At 41.0% G+C, this 22,622-nt stretch overlaps 1 protein-coding gene across 1 annotated transcript in view; it reads right to left on the bottom strand.

The window, feature by feature from the left end:
• alk (ALK receptor tyrosine kinase) overlaps positions 1-22,622 on the bottom strand; it is a gene marked incomplete at its 5' end in the record, with an annotated part of 253,051 nt that overhangs the window by 49,516 nt on the left and 180,913 nt on the right. The window contains one exon of the mRNA XM_083682991.1: positions 10,585-10,718. Coding sequence (XP_083539117.1) covers positions 10,585-10,718 — 134 coding nt within the window. The remainder of the gene's footprint in view (positions 1-10,584; positions 10,719-22,622) is intronic.

Genomic DNA, 22,622 nt, shown 5'->3' with positions numbered 1-22,622 from the left:
CTGCAAGGACGCCTAATGAGATTTTCAGCTATCAAAAATAAAACTTGTTTTCCATGAAGAGGGTTGGGGCGGAAGTCTTCACATTCTCAGTTGCGCTGTACTCAACTAAAGAGGAATAAACATAAACTGCTTGTTTCTGTATTGTATACAGTACAATTGTATTCTTCATTTTGAATAATTGTCCCCCGCGGGGAGGGGACTATGGATTGGTCTCTGTCCGTTGTCACAAAATTCTGTCCATACATATGCCACATGTTTTATCTCCGACACCACTGGGACATTGTACAGGGTCCAAAAGGTAGCAAGGTCTGTGCTAAAGTTGATGGTTTACTGTTAAAGAGATGCTCTGTGAGAATATCTTGCTAGACAGTGAGTGATGGAGGACTTGCAGAGCTTTCTACTGCTTTTTGATCCCTGTTGGTATCATCAAGCTGTCAAGAAGAGTGCTGAAAATAATTGGACAATTCTATATTATATTAGGTTCGTGTCAGCGCAAAGCAGTTACTGTTCTTTGAGACATGCCATAATAACAGGTAAGAAATAAATAAGCTACAATATTACAATATATTATAGCAAAGATACATAGTCATGCATCTCAGCTCTGATTTTAATGGTAGCTTACTGTATTTGATTCGATTCGATTTGATTCCTTTTCTATTCTCTATATTATAGACATCAAGGTCGTTGATCGTACTGAACTTCATAAGCAAACCGCCTATTCACAACTTATAATAATGTGATTACATCACTATTATGGTTATACTAGCATAGAGCCTGCCAAATGAGAGAATGGCTATGAGTGATTTACATGTAACTGAGCGCATGACTTATTGCCTGAATAATAAACAGACACAGATTGAGATGTTGACGATAAGCGCGTCTGAGGTCAGTATCTTCATTGCCAGGTCATGTAAAACAAGAAGTTACCTGCCATGATTTGAATACAACTTTCATTGCTGGTGTGCTTAGAAATGTAAAGTGATGAATGGAGACTGAGTAGTCTTTGTTGAGGCCTACGTCACAAACGTCGGCAGCACAACAACAAGTCTGTAGTCATGGAAGCAGACTCCTGGAACGATGCTTTCTTTTGTTTTGTTTTTGCAATTGAGAGGGTGAGTCACCAGCCTGGAATGATATTGTCTATAAAGTAGCATCTGAAGTTTGAGGGCCACATTAAAGTTGAATCCTTTGTCTTCTTTGTACATTTAGTTAACCCTACGATTCAAAACCACATCACGTTCTTTATCTGAATAAATACTATGGCTTAAGTCTTCCATGTAAACAGTAAACACTGGAGCCATGAACCACATCACCCTTCACTAGTTATTTTTCTCTATAAAACATCTATTTTAATAATTATTCTATCCTTTCCTGTCTCAACCATGCTATATATCCCCCTCCTGGTGTGGTCCTCTTTACCCATTCTGAACAGCTTTGGCTCCAGCCTCCATGGTGGGCTAGTGTTCTCTCTGGGAGGGACATCTCAAGGGGTCAGAGAAGGGCGAAAGCTTCTCTCAGCAAGGGAAACATACCAGTGGCAGAATGTGGAGATATTCATGGAGATTTACAGTCAGGGGGATCCTAAGATGGATGCGGCTCCCCCTGGACAGTCGACAGGACAGGAGGCATTCGCTCACGAATTCAATTAACTGCACAGAGCCACGCTCGATTGGTCAGAGTGGAGCCCAATCACTATCAGTCTCTGTCAAGGCTGTTCAGCAGAAGTGGTATGCACAGTGCACAAGGGGTGACTGTTCATGTGGTAAAAAACACCCTTCTTTCATTTTGTCCTAGTACTTTCAGTTTGTCATGGGAGGTGATCAGTTTATGGGGACAGATTACGGAAATTTTAAAACTATGGAAATGATTATGAACAGCTCATAACTGAATGATTTTGGCTAACTTACTGGAGTGTCAAGTTACAGATACAGTATCTTCTGCCCACTTAACCATTTTATGTATATCTTATCTTTTGATTTATGTTCAAGCTATCTATGTATATACAATTTGTTATGTTTTAAACGTTGTTTGCCTTGTTGTTTGCCTTGTTCTGTCCTTCATGTGTCCTGTTCATGAATCAAACATAATGCATACATGCATTATGCATGTCTGCATGTCTTGGACAATGAGAGCATGTTGAGAAAATACATTATACAGTATGTCTCAATGTGGATCAGCCAAACAAGAAATGAAGCGAAGGCAGCGAAACAACCTTGTTCTGGCTTCTCGCACATCTGTTGTCTCAAAGGAGAGGTGAGACTTCTGACGTGGACACGCCCAGTCCTCTGTGAAGTTCAGGAAGCGGAGAGCAGCACACAGATTGTTCAAAAAGCTTTAGCCTAGCTACCAAAGTCTACAGAGTGGCTCCACATCAAAGCACCACACAGTGGGTATGAGTGGGGTGGGCTGTCTGTCTTTTGTAAATAGACTGTGCTACACTAAGCTGCTTTGATTCCATGGTGGCCATCAATCCTTGATGTAGTTCTTTGGTTGGGTCACAGAGGACCTAGTGGTGCTCTCTTTCAAATGAGATCATCAGACGTACCAGATACAGATATTTTTGAAATATTGGGCGTTTTGGGAAAAAGGGTTAGAAGAGTTGGAAGAGTTTATCGTCATACTACAAAGTTAGATTATGGAAATATACTGCACTTAAACATACACTGTGCAGGATTTTGCTTCTTGTGGAGAATTGCAATGACATTGCAAAAAATGGTGTCCTCCTCCCTCCCTCCCTTTGCTCAATGTGTAGACTACTCATAACTGAAACAATAAATCTGTCAATAATTAAAAAAAAAAAAAATCCAGCGAATTTCTTAGTAACAAGACCTTGAAACTACAAAGGACGTTTGTGATTGAAAGTGCAGCCATTATTTAGTTTTGGAAATGTACAAGACAACTAGCGATTGTTAGTGAGTTTATGTGACTTTAGTGAGTCACCTTTCACATGAAAGGAAACGGGTGCTTTACCTGCAGCTGTGCACTCCTACATTTTTGAATGGGCCTTGCAGCTTATTTTTCTTCACTGTAATATAATTTTTTTTGCATCTGAAGGCTGCGGCTTCCAGCACTGTGCTCTGAGATTGCACTTACTGAGAAAGTGTTGCTTGCTGCTCCCAGGCAGTAGCCAATGAGCCACACACACGCAAGTCGCAGGTTACACACCCACAGCAAGTGGTAGATGCCCAAAAACGTCCCAAACATTTTGTAAATAGTAAATTCAGGCAGAAGGGCAGTCTTGGCATGTACACGCATTGTCACTGACTGCCAATGCATTATAAGTAATGATTCAGCATGGTTATTAAGTGATAACACTTTTTTTAAGTGGTAAAAGCTACATATTGCACCTTTAAATTCTGTATCATACGCTCAAGAAATAGATGATTATTACAACAGTGTTTTGTCATCTTGAGCACTCTCCCCATAACATGTATAGTAATCATTAGATCATTTCTGATCAGGACAGGTTTCCTAGTGGCCATAAATGAAAGTCGACTGTTATGTAACTACATCTACAACCCCAAGTGCTTGCACTGTTAATACACATGACACAGTACATGTCATGACTACCTAAATACTAAGGTTTTAACATCATTTAATGTAAAGTGGGACCATAGATTACTAAGACTGTAGGCTTTTTACTCCTTCTGAAGCATGTAGTAGGCCATTAACAACACCTTTCCAGCATATTGGTCCAGAGAATAATTCACTATATGGATTCAAGCAACAAACGTTATTGTCAAGTATTGAATTTTTGCAGTAACAATGAGGATTGGGTTACGGAACATTAAGCTTAAGTGACCTGAACATTCTAGTTCTACCACAAAGAAAACAAAGAAACTGTTGTCAGCTGCACTAAAATATTTCTATTGACGCTCACTTCCTATTCGGAAATGACTCCTCTCGCCAGAGACTGCGTTGAATTAGACATGCGCTCTATTTAGCATCTGCCTAATATTAACATTCCACTCTCCGCCCAGGGCAGTTTAAGACTTCCTCAATATCATCAAATAACACCTGGAGCGATGATTGTCTCGGAGTGGGGCCCGGTTTGTAATGGGAACACGCTTTGTATTAGTAAAGAGGGGTATGCTGTTTGCAGAAAGGCCTAAGGGTAGAGATCACAAGGCTTTCAAGAGATGAGGCTCAGTGCCGAGAGATAAGACAGGGAGAGGGAATGGATTTTGGAAATGTTTATATGTGAGGTCTAGTGGGTATAATCACTGCAGGTGGATGCTAAGTGATTAAGCATAATATGCAAGGCAGGGTTTGCCTTGGTTGATTCTTGGGAGGGGAAACCAAACATCAGCTACTGGCAATGGTGTTGGGGGGAGCAGTAGGGGGGTGATTGTTGATTGTTGCTAACTGCTGTTGTTGAGCGTGGAGCAATATCGCAAAACATTCCACTATGTTAATAACAACTGTATGCGATATATGTGACAAATACAATTTGATTTGATTTGATTTGGAGACCCCCAAACCCCAAGGGTACTGATTAGGGCTTTGACCTGCATACTGTATATAAAGTGCAGACTATATCAAAACATGTAATATATACCAAAACATCTGGTGTACACACATATGCACACACACACGTCCGCACACACACAAGCATGCACGCACACACACACACACACACACACACACACACACACACACACACACACACACACACACACACACACACACACATACACACACACACACACACACACATACAGTGGGGTACAGTGTGTTTCCTTCCTACTGAGGTTTTATAGGCCTGTTCCCTCCCCCTGACCGGGGCTATGTGATCAGCAGACAACTGCATAACTGCATTTATTGATTTATGAATCTTGGGCTAGCCGGTGGCCCAAACCATTTATGAGACTGAATGACATGGGAGACAATAACATCACAACCAACCCAAGCATAATCAATCAATCACGATAAGATCATATTGTGTCACTAAATGCAGCCTCTGCCACCATTTCAGTTTAACTACAACTTCCTCAATACTTGATCCCCAAAGAGAATCCAAAACTTCACTCTGTGGGGATCATTCGAAGGTGATCTTAAATCTTTTTGTGAAATGAATACATGCGTGAGTTAACTGCGTCTCATGACCTATTTTTTTTTTATGAATCCAGCCACAAAAATGTATTGAATTTGAACAATTCGATTTGAAATTAATTGATTACATTTCAATACCAATTCAACAACAAACTGGTGTAATGCCATTTGGTAAAGAAGCCAACACTATCTTGTGGTTAACAGTGTGCAGTAATTGTCTTTTTTTTTTTTTACTTTTGCTATCCTTATCTTTGGTATCCCCCCCCCCCCCACAATATCCTCCACTCTATCCACTTCAACACATTTCACTCTTGCTTTCCGGAGTAGCGAGTGATTGATGGATCTGGGGACTCCCTCACATGGCTGTGTACCTAATCACTGAGTATAGACTTGCAGTAACGGCCCATTAGAGAGCTGCAGTAGCATGGTGTAATGGTTAGGGAAATGGGCCAAGGAATATAAGGTTGTGGGTTCAAATCCCAGGGGACTTAGTGTTACTCATCCAACTGTAAAGAAAATGACTAGTAACAATGCTTATGTAAGCAATAGAAGTGTTTTCAGGGATATTAGGCAAAATGAACAATAATGTTTGAGACATTAGTACTGTTAATACAAGAAGGAAGAAATATAATAACAAATATGCAGTGACTGTCAGCCGCAGAACATTGCTTTTGCTCTCTGACACATTTTTCTGTTCCACTGATGATGACTTCCTCTCCCACGCAATCACCAACACACGTTTATTATGTTATTTGAATATTTATATTTCTTCTATAGGTAAAATCAATTAACCAATTAACCAGCTAAATCAATTAACATCCTAATTGAACAGTATCTTTTACTCAGCTACGTGTTAAAATCAGTGCAAATTATTTATTGCAAGAAATAAAAAACATTCAAGTATGACACAAGGCAAAACAAAGCAAAAACATTGTTAGACATCCGCTCAAATTGGTTCTAATAATAGATCATTGACTAATTACGGGCATAGCCTCTTGGTCTGTAAAGTTCTGTTACGTCTCGTCTTGTTCGTTAGTTTGTTTGTCTTTGTTTCATGTTCTTCTTTTTTTTTTTGTTCCCTGTTTATTTTTGTGTCTCTCACCGTATCTCTCGTTCCAGACACTTCACCACCTGCCCTTGTGTTTCCCGCCTGTGTGATCGTCTACCCCGCCCTTATTGGCTTCACCTGTTCCTCATCATCCTTCCCTGTGTATTTAGTCTGTGTGTTTCCCCAGTCTCTGTGCCAGTTCGTCTTTGTGCCTTAGTGTCAAAACGTCTCAGCGATTTTCTTAATTTCTTGTCTACCTGGTTTTTGATCTTTGTTCGTTTTTTCGAGTTTGTATTTTGCCTATCCGCCTCCTACTTGCCTCCCTTTTTGGACATCTGCCTCCCTACATATTGTTTACCTGTGTACCGAACTCTTTTCTGAAATTAAAGGATTATTCTTTTAGATTAAGCTTTTGGCCCGAGTCGTGCGATTGAGTCCACTGCCTTGGTCTACAGCCTTTACAAGTTCTCTCTCTTGACCATAACTCACCTACTGTAATTTACTTCTTTACCAAGTTATTTTTATACACTTGACAGGAGGCCCACATGCTTGCTTCTAATTGAGTAATTATCCTATAAATGTCCCCCTAACCATAGCCTCATAGATACACAGTATAATGGTTATTGTCCCGCAACATAAAATATGCTCTATGTGAGTTATGTGAAACTCACTTTACCATGTCAATAAACCTGTGAAAAGCACTAAATAAATGATACAGTACAAATATACATATACATTTCCTCAGTGTTTCTGCAGAAACTCTGGTTTATATAGAACTTCCATATTGCAAGTATAGTAATCTGATCTGGGTGACTTGATTATTATAGTTCAGCATAGACACCTGATCCCAGAGTTTCACAAATGACCATTATATTATGTCAATGGTATTATTTTATTATGAACCTCAAATTGGCTATGTAGACACAAAAGCATCACCTTATATGGTGAAACAAATTAATTACATAATAAAGAATTTGAATGCTCTAAACCACAGACTTGAAAACACAACAACGACATGACTATGCTAAGCTAGCTGTCAGAGCAGGAGCCCCAGGTAGTAACAAACTAAAAACAAATGAATTTGTCATTGACATCATTTGTTAATGAACTCATCAGTCAATCCCACTGCTTACACTCCTGTTTGCTTCCTGCAAGACAACATGTGTGAGGCTAACAGCGCGGAACTCAGACACGACCCTCCTGAATAACCACCTCATCTGTATGCCAACACAACGGCCAACAGAGAAATACAGATGTGACACCGGCGATATGGAGGAGACATTCGCGGCTTGTCAAAGGGAAGATGAGCCTAGGAGATAGATGCTCCACCACGCAATTTGCTTTTTGGGTAATGAATGGGATCGCTTGTTGGCCTCTTGACAGATGAGTTAATTAGCAAGGAAGTACAAAAAAACTTAAGACACTTTGCTGGATTTGTTTGGCCTGCTTGGCTGTTAGAGGCAGAATATCTCTCCTTTCACTCCACTGGTTTGAGTAATCACTGTTGTCCAACGGCAGGGAAACGCCACAAAAGGAAGGAGAGCTTCAGAATGCAAATGAACGTCATCAAACTTAAACAGAGCTGGACACCTGCCATAAAATATGAGAAGGAAGGGGATAATCAAAATTGAATTTACCAGAAGGCCCAGAAGCGTATGAATCAGATTATTTTTAAAAAGTAAACGGGAAGTTGCCATTTTTGTGTTAATATCCAGTCACAGACATGCTTGCAAATTTCCATGTTTCATTTATCACAGCTAGAGGTTGGACGGTTGGCTAGAAGTATGTAGCTCTCAGCTGCATCTGTGGGTTCTCTCAAATTGGAATGGATTTGATCCGAGCCGATAGCTATTTCAAAAATACTTCTTGGGAGTGAGGTCTTACACCTGGCTCCTGAGGGAACCTCTTTGAGTGCTACATTTAATTATCCATCTAGTCTGTAAATCAAATATTGTATTTCACTGTAGCTTACACAGACATTTTACAGAGAATGATGAAGCACAACAACATTTTGTGGTGCGTCTTTCAACTCCCACAAACTCCAAACCACAGTGACCCAAATAAAAAAAAATCTATTTTTAATAAAATCTAAAACCCAAGCATAAATTAGCCTTAGCCGCCCTGAGGCTTGACAATGGGGATCATTAAATAGCACTAATTAACTCATTAGGACAGCAGAGACGCAAGCAAACAGGGCAAACAGTGAACTCCACTAGGGATTGAGTTGGAGAGTTGGAGCAGGTAATTCGAGTCCATGCCACAGGTAGCAGGTGCCCGAGGGAGAAGAGGGAACACTGCGAACCGTTGCCTCCGTGTCCATCATCTGATGCCTGTAATCGGGAGGTGGGGAGCTGGGTGTGACGGATGAAGATTTAGCTTTGGAAGCCATGGGTGTTAACACTGAGACACAGGTGGTGCTTCAGGAGAGAACAGAGTGTTTTGTGTCCTCTGCCTACAGGTGATTGGTTGACCTCGGCTTGGGAACAGAGAGAGCCCAGCAACATGAAAACAATTAGAGTCTGTCTTATTTGCATGAGCAACAGCACTGTGTTCTGTTCTCAGTGGTCTGAGAGACACTGTTACGCAAAGAGCCGTTGGGCCTGGTGTGTGTGTGTGTGTGTGTGTGTGTGTGTGTGTGTGTGTGTGTGTGTGTGTGTGTGTGTGTATCTGTGTGTGAGCGTTAGGGTGCATGTTAGTACAAGTACATTTTCAAATGCATTTTCTCATTGTCTGTGAAGTGATGCATTTAGCAAAATGAGGAAGTGTATGCTTTTGCATGTCTTGTAACTGAATCATGATAACTCAATGGATCAGTCAGGTGTCGTTAATTTGTTAAAGTGGGTCTGCTCCAGGCTTAACACTCGGCAGCTGCAAGAAATCATGTAACTTCAAACATTTTTTTTGTAATGAATTGATTATCAGCGCTATTGAACGTCTCTGATCTTAACAGAAATCTAAAAGCACCTCTGAAATCAAATTGGAGAATTGGAGCCTTGAGACTTTCATACGCAAAGAATGTTCTTCATTCATCTGACTGAAAAACACTGAATATTCTCCTCATGCAATCAGTCTCTCCCTGTCAAAGGAGTGATGTGGTGCTCACTCAGATCTTATTTACTGAGCCATCTCCCGCTCTTTTGCTCCAAACTAAGGACAATAACACATGTTCAAAAATGAGACATTCATCTTTTCCAAAAAAGAGACAAAATACAGCTTCATAAAAGGTCTGTGCTGTTTTAGTGCTCATAAAACCCAGAATTGAAAAGCGTATGGATTTACTCGACTTCAGGAGCATAGGTAGCTCAGACAAATACAGAGTTCCATTGTAAACATCCACTACATATGTATGTCTCCCTGTGGATGGCAACTTGAGGGAACTGTGCTGTTCCACTAATGGTTGGAATGGTTCTTCCATTTCGTCTTCTCACAGGTCACTGTGTTAAGCCAATTCAAATGTAACTCCTTAGAAATTACACTATTCGTCCTACTATTAGAAAATCACCTGGACTTCACCTCACCAAGGCCTGGTAACTGAGATACTGTACAATGGAGTACCACCAGTTACTTCAGAGATAAAACAAAGCAAAAATCCAACTGAAACAACAGAATTAAGGACTGCATTGCCTTCTTTTACTTTTGTCAAGAGTCTATCCTAAACTGTAGGTTCGCACTGACTTAACGTAATGCAAGCATGCTATTTTGATGAATATAGTATTTGTTCATATTCTTTTGAATGTTTCTGTGCGTGAAGTACCTGAAGATGAAATACCTGTACTGAGTAATTAACAAAGATCTAGAACTGCCTCTTATGAAACGACTCTTTTACCATCATTTTTTCATAAACATTTTTTTACACACATCTGCAAAATGTCTAAGCAAGGGTTTGTACATTTCCGCATCCAGCTCTGAGGAAATTGAATCAGTAGGATTAACCTAATTTCAAGAGCTCTCAGGATACACATACAAAGATACTATTCTGTTGCACGCCATCCATGCATTTCATTCCACAACATACAATAATTGAGTTAGAACCGAAAACACGTACAATTTCCAGTAAAACATTTGGACTGTTAAAATTCCTAAACCCTGACATCATACGTATACACTAGTCATACAATAGTGTCCCGCTACTATACAATTAGACATCTCCACATTGACTATCATATCAGAATGAAATAGAATACACATAGAAATCTGAGCTACTGTAACATTTGAGCTAAGAACTGACATCAACATACTTAGAACACAGCAGAAACCAATGTCTGACAAAATAACAATCCCCAAGCTGCTGCATACAGTACAAAACCAAGGAAGTTGGCTGTACTGAATAATATTGGCCACTCAACAGTCAAATCTTGTAGTGTACTTTGTTCTAGACAAAATGGACGTCTAACTCCAACCCTGGACAGTAACACTGATGCGACTAGGGATACAACATACAGTAGCAGTTTTCGGCAGGCGGGGGTGGAGGAGCGCTCACTTACCCACAGTGCAGTTGGTGGTAAAGCCCGGCTCGATGGTGGCCGTGGCGTCCTGGTCACTCCGCTGGTCGTAGCTGGCCGAGATCCGGAAGGGTGTTCCTCCGTGGGTCCCCAGGGTGAGGTGGACCACCGCCCAGCTGCCAAGGAGAGAGAGGAGCAGCAAGATGAGGGCCAGGATCAGACGCCCGGACCGGCAGGGGCCCCTTTGGGCCCCGTAGGGGTAAGGGGTCTGGGCTGGGGGGTTCTCCTCCACCTGAGGCTCTGTGCTCTCCAAAGAGGGGGGAGGCTGAGTCACTGATGTCGAATCCGAGTGGGAGTCCCCATCCTCCCCATGCATTTTGGGAGGGTCCCCCTCCTCCTTTGTCTGGTGGTGCATGCCCCACCCCTGGATCTTTACAGGGTAACAGCCGGCCGGTGTTTTGGTGTATCCTCCCTAGAGCCAACAGGTGGTGTGGAGGACACTCTAAGTCTGGTGTGAGATTGATCTGAAATTGAGCGTGCAGGTGTGTGTGTATGTGTGTGTGCATGTGAGAGAGAGAAAGGTGTGTGCACACCTCACACACCAAGGCTGCCTCCTATATGTGCAAGTAAGCGACTGCAGAGTTGCTCGGAAATCCTGCAATGCCTTCCCCCTGGCCACCGCCTGTCTTTGTGTAGTTCAACGTTGTCCCTAATTTTATTAAGCAAATTGCGCTGATTTCACTTTGGCTCCAGGCTACTGACCAATGATTTCTCTCTCTGTCTCTCTCTCTCTCTCCTCCCACTCCATCCACTGATGTAAGCATGTGTGTCTATTTCCTGTATTACTGTATTTAACCTCCTCTCATATCTGGGAATGACATTTGTGGTCTCTGAACTCAGTATTAGATCTGATGGGAACAACAGGAGGAAGCATTTGTCTACTGTACATCATACTGTACTCAATAAACACTCAATTACACACACAAACAAACAAACAAAGGAAGTGGGTATTTGAACAAATGCATATACTTTCCGAAGGCACTGTATAAGCCATTTAGCTGACGCTTTTATCCAAAGCGACTTACATTCCAGTGAGTGCATACATTTTTTAGTATATATGGTCCCAGCGTGAATTCAGGCATATAGGTCTCTTGTTTCATGCAAGACTAAAAGGCAACATTTATAGTATCATAAATGTTTAGTAGCTGATACAGTATGCATATTAACACATTCATTCTGTCCTGAAAAATGATATGATAATGTTGTTATGAAAAAGGTTATGTACCATAATTAGTCTACAGTATTTCTCACATTTTTACATGCACTATTAAGACTACCCTTTTCAACCAGACACCTTGCATTAAGAGAATAAAACAAAAATGTCTCTATTTGTTCAAATTAACCTCCAAGTATGAGCAACACGTTTCTGCTATAAAATGTTACTTCGCTGAGACATTAAAATTGGTGTCATACATATTCATTAGTACTAATGTTCAGTAAATCTGTTTAACAGCTGCAATATTCTATTCAATATTATTTAGTTTGTCTTCCTTTCATTACCTGTATAACTAAAAACACACAGACAGACACATGCATTTGTTGCTATGGCATTATGGTGGCAAGTGTCTCATTACCTGTTTTCATCTCTCATATATGGAAATATATCCTAGTTTCAAAACTTGTCTTTTGGTCCCTATGGTTGTTCACACAGAGAAACCTTGTGAGCATATGTATACCCTTGGGTTGAACTTTTGAACTATTGAACCCTCCTATGTCGTGACAAGTCTCATTTAGTCATGACAGTTGATATGAGAGGCGATGTAACAAATAACACTCCCATAACACAAACTCTTGTTTAAGTCAGGAAATCGTCTCCTCAGAAAACGAGTCTAAATAGTGTGTTATATAAGAGGGAGGGCTCAATTAAAGTGTTACCAGCGAGTACTTGTGTAAGTCTTTGAGGTACTATTTACATAAGCCTTGTGTGTGTGTGAGAGAGTATGTGTGTGTATGTATGTGTGTGTGTGTGTGTGTGTGTGTGTGAGTGTGTGTGTGTGCGGCCCTGATGGGGCTGGCGTGACCTGTAAGCATGCCAAGTGCAATGGAACATCTGATGTCGATCGCAATGGCCACAGCGAGTGGCGCCTTTTGATGAGCGCCAAGAGACAGGAAAAAGAGTGCCTGTGCTCACTCAGATGGACATCAGTGATGTGGCCTCCGATAACTCACTGACTTCACACCTCTGGTCCCCACAAGATAGATACTTTGGTCTAAGTGCAGCTTACAGGACGAGGACAAGCTTATACAGGTAGTGATAACAACGTTGAACTGCAACACTGGCAACCATTCCTCTTTCTCAGCTAACGTGAACTCACGAGTCTGACTTCATTAAACGCATTGTTATCGACTTTATACGTCTCTCAACTTTTATTCAAAGTCGAAACATTGAACTATTCCAAAGAAAATTGAAATTGACATTTCCTCTTGACTGGGGACTGGGTCCTAGAAAAGACCTATTCAAAACTATGCTTCCTCTACTCAAGGCCTGTGCACGTCGAATGAGCTGCAAAGGAAAGAATAATCAATACGAACTTACAATGTACAATATCTATTAATGATATCTCATACTACATTTTTGTTCTACAACTCATGGGACTGGAAAATGATTTAAATGCTCTCTTTTTCAACAATATGAACAGAACCATTGGAGCACATCACTCAAACATTTAAATCTAATTAATACTGTGTCATGCGAGTCCCTGCTTCCCCCATATGAATAAATAAATTGAGATGAAAATGAATGATAAAAATTCCTCATGCAGGATTATACACACGACTAATGAGAATACGTTGATAATATTTCTCATTATGACTCTCACAAGAGCCTGTGATCGTGACAGCACGTCGCTTGCTTTAAAGCGCTGACCTTTGCTTTGTGTACTCTGCATTTTGTGAGCCTTTCCATGATGTGTCCTCATTGTACAGTTCCAAAACAAAACAACCGACAGGGCTAATCATACTATTTCTGAGTGGGCTATTTTGGCTAATGTAGCTACAGTCATGGCCGTTTGGGGATTGTTAAGGGCATAACCGGATTTAAATTGGTTTTGGAATCTCTGGTTTGTATTAGTCATATCTTTCCAAAGGAAAGAGAGAAGAATACCACACACTGCTTCAATGGTGTTATTCATTTCTTTTTCCGGTTATTTTTTGGAGTGGGGCAGTTACACCTTTATATTTTGTTCTTTATTGGATAGAGAGAGTGAAGAATAACAGGAAAGTAAGGAGGGGAGGGGATGTCAGCAGGGCATGGGCTGGATTCAAACCCATGCTGACATGGGCATATGTGTGCACTGTAGGCTTAATGTTAGACTACCATAAGAGTCTTCGCTGGATGTATGACTGTGTACTGTATATAAACTACCGTGAAATGATTGGCATCCGGTCCTGAGACTTGGATGCTTTTGATATTGATACTGGATACTGTTGACAATTTGTTATGGTAGACTGCTCAGGTCAATATTAAGCACGACTGAATGGTGATAAGGAAATATTGAATTGCTGGCAGCTTAACCAAATCTGACATGTTCTTAACGGCCGCAAATATGAAGGACTCCCTGTTTTCCCTGACTTCTCTGTCACATGCACGTGTGTGTGTGTGTGTGTGTGTGTGTGTGTGTGTATATGTTTGTGTGTGTTTTCACATTTTTCAGTAGCAGGGAGTATAACTGGACGATTTTTCCTCTGAAATAAATGTATTACCCTCCGATTTGATTGCCTTGTGACAGCATGATTTACATGCAAATTACTTGGATGTGCAAAACAATCATTCTCTATCCAAATCTTATCAACAGCTTTATGAAAATACTGGACTGTCCGCTTTTAGCGCTTTGAAAAAAATAAAGGAAAATAAAATAAATGTATTCGTCAAGGAAATCGGAAACAAAAATATTACAAACAGTTCCCATTTCAGGTAAATGCTGGTCCCCTTGGCTATGTACAGTACTGTCATTTCCCTGAGTTTATTTTCAAAACACAGCTGTGTTGAGGTAACCTTTTGGCAAAATAAGCAACATTCACAATACTGTAGTCGCCTTAATATCAATGCATTCTTCATGTCTATTGAGATGATATCTATCGCTATCTCTCTTGTACAGGGCACCTCATACATAAGTCATACATAAGCCATAACTGTTCCTTTATTCTATTTTCCTTCAGATATGGCTTTATGCAATACGACAAGAACCATTAAGGAATTCAATGAAAACCATGTTGTAAAAACCAGTACTAACATAATAGTAACATATAAAAGACCATGACAGCCACCAAGCCAAGGTACATCCTGACTTGACTACATCAACTCTAAGCAGTTTACAAGCAAAGCAGGACTACCAGCATACCTTTGAATATATCACAGGGGATATAGTAAGAAGAATCAGCTTTACATAGTAATGGAATTTTTTACCCTCAGAGACCTCAAAACAGACTTTGTTCATAGGGCTGAGGAGGGTTTACATCTTAGTGGCTTTTTATATATATGGGAGAGATGAAATCGATTGAAAATGAGGCTGCGGAGGAGGAGAAGGTAGTTGTGCAGGAGATTGTGGCTTTTGAGATTGCAGGATCAGGGTATCTATTTAAGCCACATTGATTTTGACTGTCAAATAGCATACTGCACAACAACCGGGGCCTGATATGCCAAGAAAACTGTTGATAAGATCGACCGCCCTGACAAGACGAGCTGAATGAATGCTACTTCCCCAAATTAAATGGGACATATTTGAATGTTATCTGCTGAGGGGAGAACCTGTTGTGCTATTCATCTACAAGGTGATTGGCTAGGAGGCAAGTGAGGACATATGAGGTGGTTGGGATTATGCAGGGGTCAAAGTTCGGGCACAACTTTGTCTTTGTCGTGGTTGCTTCTGAAATAGAGGAGCATCTAAAATGACATGTTAAAGCAGCATTCCTGAATGTCTGGTTCCACCCACAGGTTGTTTGTAAATATTGACAAATGTAACAGCCACTGAGATATTAGAATCGTGTCTTTAACAGAATCCGAAGAAATCTTTGGTTTAGGGAGTAATTAGAACAGATTTCAAAGGACTTAGTTTTATACAGTAGCTCATCATGTGTGCAAATAAAGACTGAGTAGTGCTTCAAAATAAACTGTGGGCCTTTACTTTGCAGAAATCATTAACATATTGGGCTTTACCTTGCAGAAATCATGACAATTGTGCCAGTCTTGACCCAAATTCTGATTCACTCAAGGGGAACGTTTGCAATTGTGTTCTCAGCTGTGTCACGAAAAGCAATTCGGTTGTCCCACCTTCCTGTGCTAAGCAAATTACTGCCAGAGAAGAGAAGTGAACAACGATAACCCGTCAGCTATTTCATTGTGTAATTTCACAGAGGATGAAAGAAAACCAGAACAAACAAATAAACAAATCATGGCAGAAAAGAAGTGACTCATTTGCTCTACCAAGAATACAAGCTGCTGTGGCAATTTAACATATGCCCTCAAAATACAAAAGAAAGCTCCAGCACATTTGCTGTGAGACAAAAAGGCAGCCCATTGCAGCCCATGCCCCCCGCTTCTCTCTCTCCCTCTCTCTCTCTCCCCCCCCCCTCCCTCTCTCTACCCCCCCCCCCCCCTCTCTCTCTACATTCTAGAATAGCTCTTCAAATTCAGCCTGGGTTATGTAGCCGGTCTGGCTCAAAATAAAAGAGAGAAAAAGATGACTAGGCCCTGAAAGCCCGGGGGAGATAAGGAGGCTAAACTTCCATTGAGCTCCTCAGTGACCCCTTGTCCTATGTCACGACTGACAAAGCTCCTTAAAATCCGACACATCATGGCAGCTTCTCGGACTCCATCTCATGCTCCGGGAGCACACAGCTGAAGTGTAAGTCCTTCCCACTCTCCCCATACTGAGATGTAGCAGTTTAGTACATCCTTCTTTCTATGCCTGCAAAGAACCTGCATTGATTGTCAATTTCGTACAGTCTTAGTGTTTAAATGGAGTGACATTGAAGTAAACATAAATCATGGAACGTGGTCTGAATACAAACAGAAGGGCGATAAGAGTGATGAAATACAACAGACTAAATAGATCAACTGACCATCTGACACGGACAAACTGACCATCTGACACGGACAAACTGACCATCTGACACGGACAAACTGACCTTCTGACACGGACAAACTGACCTTCTGACACGGACAAACTGACCTTCTGACACGGACAGGGAGTGTATGTATGTGTATGTATGTGTATTGACCCAGGTGTGTGTGTGTGTGTGTGTGTGTGTGTGTGTGTGTGTGTGTGTGAGTGTGTGTGTGTACATTCACAACATTGTTGAGGGGCTGACCTAAGTGTTCAAATTGATTTTACCTTGAGGTAAATGAAGAAGTTATGTTGAGCAAATAAAAACGTGGGCTAAATAAAAAGCAGAGGGAGCAGCCCGATAAGAGATAAAACAGTAGTGACATTAATAAACTGTCTTCCTTCATGGACAATGTGTGTCCCAGATGTGTCCCAGAGGAGGACAGGTGAAGATAGGCAGTGTGTATTTGTTTCGTCTGTGTGTATGTGTGTGTGTGTGTGTGTGTGAGTCTGCTTAAGTGAGTAAATAAATCAGGTCCTTGTGTTGGCGCTCTGTAGGCAGCTGCAGAATGTTAAGGGAGTGGGAGCTGACAGGACACAGCAGTGGCGGCTGCTGTGTCGTGCCTCTATCTTGTGGCTGACGCTAGCCTAATCTGAGCCGCGTTACAGTGGCAGCAGCTAATCATGTTAGACCTGTAATTGGTTTGCTATGTGACGCATCTGGGCCCAGCGGCGCTAAAGGCTAGCTGCAGCTGTCTACGATATAGGCTCAGGGAGAGCAGAGAGCCCTGACTGTTAAGCAAGGTCTTAGGATATTACAGACATCATCCGCACAGACACACAAACAGACACGGACACGGACACAGACACACACACACACACACACACACACACACACACACACACACACACACAAGGACACATACCAGTAGTTTTAATCACCACAATTTATTTTAAATGGTTCACAGATCTTCTTCTATCCTGCAAACAGAAGGTCTAGCTGGCTAGAGGGTCTAGTGAATGTAATAGAAAGCTATTCAATCAAAGCTGATCACCAGGTTACGAGGATATGTCAGAATTGTTCTTGATCAACAAGACAAGTTATCCTGACCGATTTTAACCCGGTGAATTTGATTGAATGCTCCGTGTACAGGAGATGTAATATTTGATTGAATGCTCCGTGTACAAGAGATGTAATATTTGATTGCTATTCTCATGCCCACTCTTGTGTCGCTATTTTACATTTTATTATGTAACCTTTATTTAGTCAGGGAGATCACAGAACATAATGAAGTTTACGCAAGTTCAGGCGGGACACTTTAAGTCGGCCCAGCTGTCTGTCAGGCGTATGCAAAACATCCACACGTATGCAAAACATCATCACATGTCTCAGGGATAAGGCTTAAAAGAGCCCAGTGCACTGGAGAACACTCCACCATGGTTAAACAGTGTACGCCACTGGCTATGAGAGTTTACCTTGTTGGTTGTCCCACCCACCCACCGCCCCAGCCTCCACCCACTCTGTATTTACCTACCTACAGGTAGGTTGATAGTATGGGCTCCCTGCTTATGTTATTTTGTATTTAATGAGGTTTATTTCAGGCATGGAGCTATGCAGAGCGGAGCCATTCAATTACACCAAACTTATGTATTACCATTTTCATGAGCTAAGAACTAAGAATATCATGTAGAAAAGTTAAAGACCTTAAAGTTAGATACATGCACACAAAACTCGAGCACGCATGTTCTGTACAGCAGGGGAGGCTGGTGGAGGTAGGCATGTTTGATACCATTCCCTATTCCATTACATGCTTTACAATGAGCCCATCCTCTGATTTGTACCTCAGAAACATGCACTCAATTATTTGAGATCACAATTGAGGAACGACCCTCTCAGAGAGTGACATTTCTACCATGTCGATGCACACACACTCCCTTACAGAAGACGATCTGAAAGCGGTTCGGTCAAGGTCACTTGGGGAAAGTCCACAAAAACTGGAGGCAAAGGTAGTCTTTTTTACCTCTGGTCCTTTTACCTCTGGTCCTTTTACCTCTGGTCCAAAATAGTTTTCTTTTTCCCTCAATTACTTGCGCTTGATTTATCGCTGTCAATGGGATAGTCACAAAAGTGGAAATCCCTGTACAACCAGCGTGTTTTTGACAAGCAGGTGTTGGGGAAGACCAAGACAAATCCATAAGAAAACCATTTAAATAATCATGACATTAGTGGTTTTGCCTAAAAGCTAGTGCACCAACTTATAAATAGTTCCATTTCTGCTGAATTTTACAGTAGCAGAACGTTTGCGTTTGTCCAACAGAATATGCAGATATCAAGGGATATATTTATGTTTAAAAAGCTTCAAATATCTTCAATGGTTTATCACAGACAGAACTATCGTGTATTATTGCAGTTGGTGGCAGTGCGGTGATGAATTGGTTGCATAAAACATTGCACATACAGTCGGAGATTATTCATCACTAATAGCTGCAGTACCCCATACAAGTATCTTTGGGAGAAGACAACTGTCACACCATCTCTCACGCGATTCATCACTCCCTCTCTGTACACACTGACTCCTCTTTACCCCCCATCTTTCTGTCCCGGTCTGTCCTTCTCTCTCTCTCTCCATATTTCTGTCTCCGTCTGTCATGGCTTTTCTTTGCCTCTCTTTTTTCCCTTTATCTCTGTCTCACTCTGTTTATTATTTCTCTGTCCTCTCTCTCACACTGTCACTTTATCTCTCCCTCTGTTTGAGTCTGCATCTTCCCTTTTCTCTCTCTCTCTCTCTCTCTCTCTCTCTCTTCCTCCCATCTCTGTGCCCCTTCATGTGATCCCTTGACAGGGTTTGATCTCATTCGCTTTTTTCCCTCTCTTTCGCCACATGCTGCTGTTTGAATAATTCAGAAGTTATGACTCTGAAATTGGGCTGATTTCACGTCTAATGATATTGTGCTGATTGAAAGATCACTGTAATCGTGATGTGAAGAATAAAACCACGTCCGCATATCCACATCAGGCCTGCAGCAAAACAGATGGTCCCCTGGCACAGCAGGATGCATCACATAGGCAGCGCCCCTATTTACTCTTCATTCAGCCTCTAAATCCACCCATTCTCTTTGTAACGCTAGACACAGTTATACAACACTAAGAAATGCACAAGCAACAATTGCTGATACACGTACAATGAATTTTAGCACACATACGATGCTGACCACATTAAATCATATTCTGTGTGCTTTGTTGATCATGAATGGTGAGCACACATAGACTTGAGACGCAGTATAGAGATGCATACCGTATTAACTGCAGACTTACACGCACACACAGACACTTGTGATGCCATTTCTAGACACAAACCCAGAGAGAGAGAGAGGAGGGGTTGGGGGGAGAGGCTGCTGAGCACATCATCCCAAAGTTCAAAACACTCAGCAAACAAGACCCGACTTTCATTATGTTCTCTTCTCATACCAGTAAATTAAATTGCTGTTGATTCACCTAACATGGCATACGATGAAAAATAGATCCATAGAAACTCCCATGTCTAATTTCAGTGATGAAAACGTTGTTACTTTGGCCTGAAGTGCTATGAAATTACAAAGATGAAAGGAGAGGGAAAAAAATCACATGACACTTGCTTGCACTTTTTTGAGTTGAATTACCCCCAATTCAATTACTTTGCGACCTCATACTTTAGTGAGCAATGGGAAATTGCTCCACCAAATGACAGGTTTGGTGATTAGGGGAAAGTGGGGGGTGGGAGGGTGGCTGTCTCAAGAGCAGTCAACACACATGACATGGTGCCTTTGTTTAGGGTTTGCATCACATTCATTTCAAGTAGTTTTTTCTTGATTATTCTCAATTATTTTGGACTTTTCCACTTTAAAACATGTTTTTGTTGTATTTTTAAAGGGAATATTTAAACAGTTATTTACTGGAAAAGCTTAAGCCTCAGTGTTATTTAAAAGGAGAATTGTCCATGTGTAAAATAATAAGGCCTAAAGACGAGGAAGCTGGATGTCTTGTTAAAAGCTAGAAACTCAATTATGTAAAAAATACAGTTCTATCCTTGGCTCTCTGACATTAAGCGGGTTAAATTCTTGCTCTTTCATTATCCACATGTTGTTTCACAATTAATTAAGTCGCGGACACATACTGCGATCCCTAGAAAAAAAGACACTCACAACTGTAATTTGAACAGAATAGGCTTTGAGACTCATTTACATCTGACATTTAGCAGACATCCCTACATCATATATTGATAGGAACTCTAAAACACAAGATGAAAATAATTTTGCTGAGTAGTTGTGCATAAATCTAACAACCAGAGCTGAGATGGTCATGTACATATATGAAGGCCATGGATGTGATTCTAGTAAGTTGGCCGAGGTGATGATAAGAGCTAGCTATACAACAAACCTTCACATCTTTGGTTAGAGCACAACTCTGATGATGACCTCTCAACCCTACGCTTATTCAGGCCTTTGGCTTTTAATGAACATGTATGGAGAAAATGACTTTAAAAAACAACTGTCCTTTGGGACTGATCTTATTATTTACAGTGATGACCCCCTTCATATGAGCTTTGTTGTGCAGTACTGCATTCACATCAAATGATACAATGGTTTGATTAGAACAAGCACTATGATTGGCCGAGAGGCGTTCAAAGCCGTGCATTATTCCCTGATAAAGTAACACCTACTGTATGCGTTTTACCTGATGTTTCTTTTATCTTTTGATGTTTCTTTTATCATATTCCCTGTGAAGGGGGAGAGATCAATTCTGCCCCCCTTCTTGAGATCCCTTCCCCCAAGGGGACAGAATGACCACACTGTGATCTCTCACTGGTATCTCACTGTGATGTTTACAAGCGCTTGGAATGTGTGTGTCATATGACTGGTATTGATAGGATGATGTCTGATTGGTCCCCCTTACAAGCAGTTCTTGACTTAAATACTATGGTTGGAAGTTAGGTATAAAACAGAATTTTGAGGAACAGATACTCTCTTTGTTCTCTGGTCAGAGGTCCCAGCTGAGTACTGTATAAGCAACCATGTGGTCAGCTCTCTCTCTCTCTCTCTCTCTCTCTCTCTCTCTCTCTCTCTCTCTCTCTCTCTCTCTCTCTCTTTCTATCATTTACAATGAGGATAGAATACAACATTTCTCTATGATGTATTTGCTTTGTAGTGATTGTATATGTTTACAGCAATATTAAAGCCTCATTTGATTTATTCTCATTTGACTATTCTTGCTCTAAAAACCAAACTCAACAATTCTTTGCACAATGTTAATTACATTACTTGGAGTCAGATTATTAATATTAAGATATGCTTTGTTATTAACAGTGCATAGCCAAATGTCCTTGCCATCCTTTTGTATAGTAACTGCCAACCTATGAGGCCCTACACCTGTTGCCCTGTACCTTGTTCCTACCATGCTCTTCTGTAGTAGAGACTCAGGTCTCAGTAAGATCTGCCTGTTTAAATAAAGGATAAATACAATTTAAAAACCTGATCAAGTAATACACATTTTATCTGTTTACCATGTGTTGCAATAATATCCTTGTGCAAAGACATGAATTATGAATATTGAATCCCCTCTGCCCAGTGCGGTGGCCTCCAGGGAGAAGTACTTGAAGCTGTGATTTAATGGATGATGCTGTCACAGTTAAATCCCCTGTTATTAGATGCATAAAGCCCACAGCATTGGCAACTAACGGTGGCACTTGAAACATTGTAACAACTTAAGATGATAATGCAGCAAGCAACGCTGGCACTCATTTGCTACAATGTCTGAAGTATGTTGTAGGGAGTTCAATGTAAAATGCATTTTTTGACCAATGGGTAAAATAATATGTTCATTGTGTAGATACTCCTCTAAGAAAGCCAATGATCCAAGCAGTATGTCTCTTGTGTTACCTTGAAGGATGGGCAAATTAGGGTGACTAAATCAAGGGAAGTGGTAAAAAAAATAGCACC

Source organism: Argentina silus (assembly GCF_951799395.1).
Source record: "Argentina silus genome assembly, chromosome: 13".
Classification (NCBI taxonomy): domain Eukaryota; kingdom Metazoa; phylum Chordata; class Actinopteri; order Argentiniformes; family Argentinidae; genus Argentina; species Argentina silus.
Note: the sequence above shows the minus strand (reverse complement) of the source record. Positions and strands in the feature narration are given on the sequence as shown.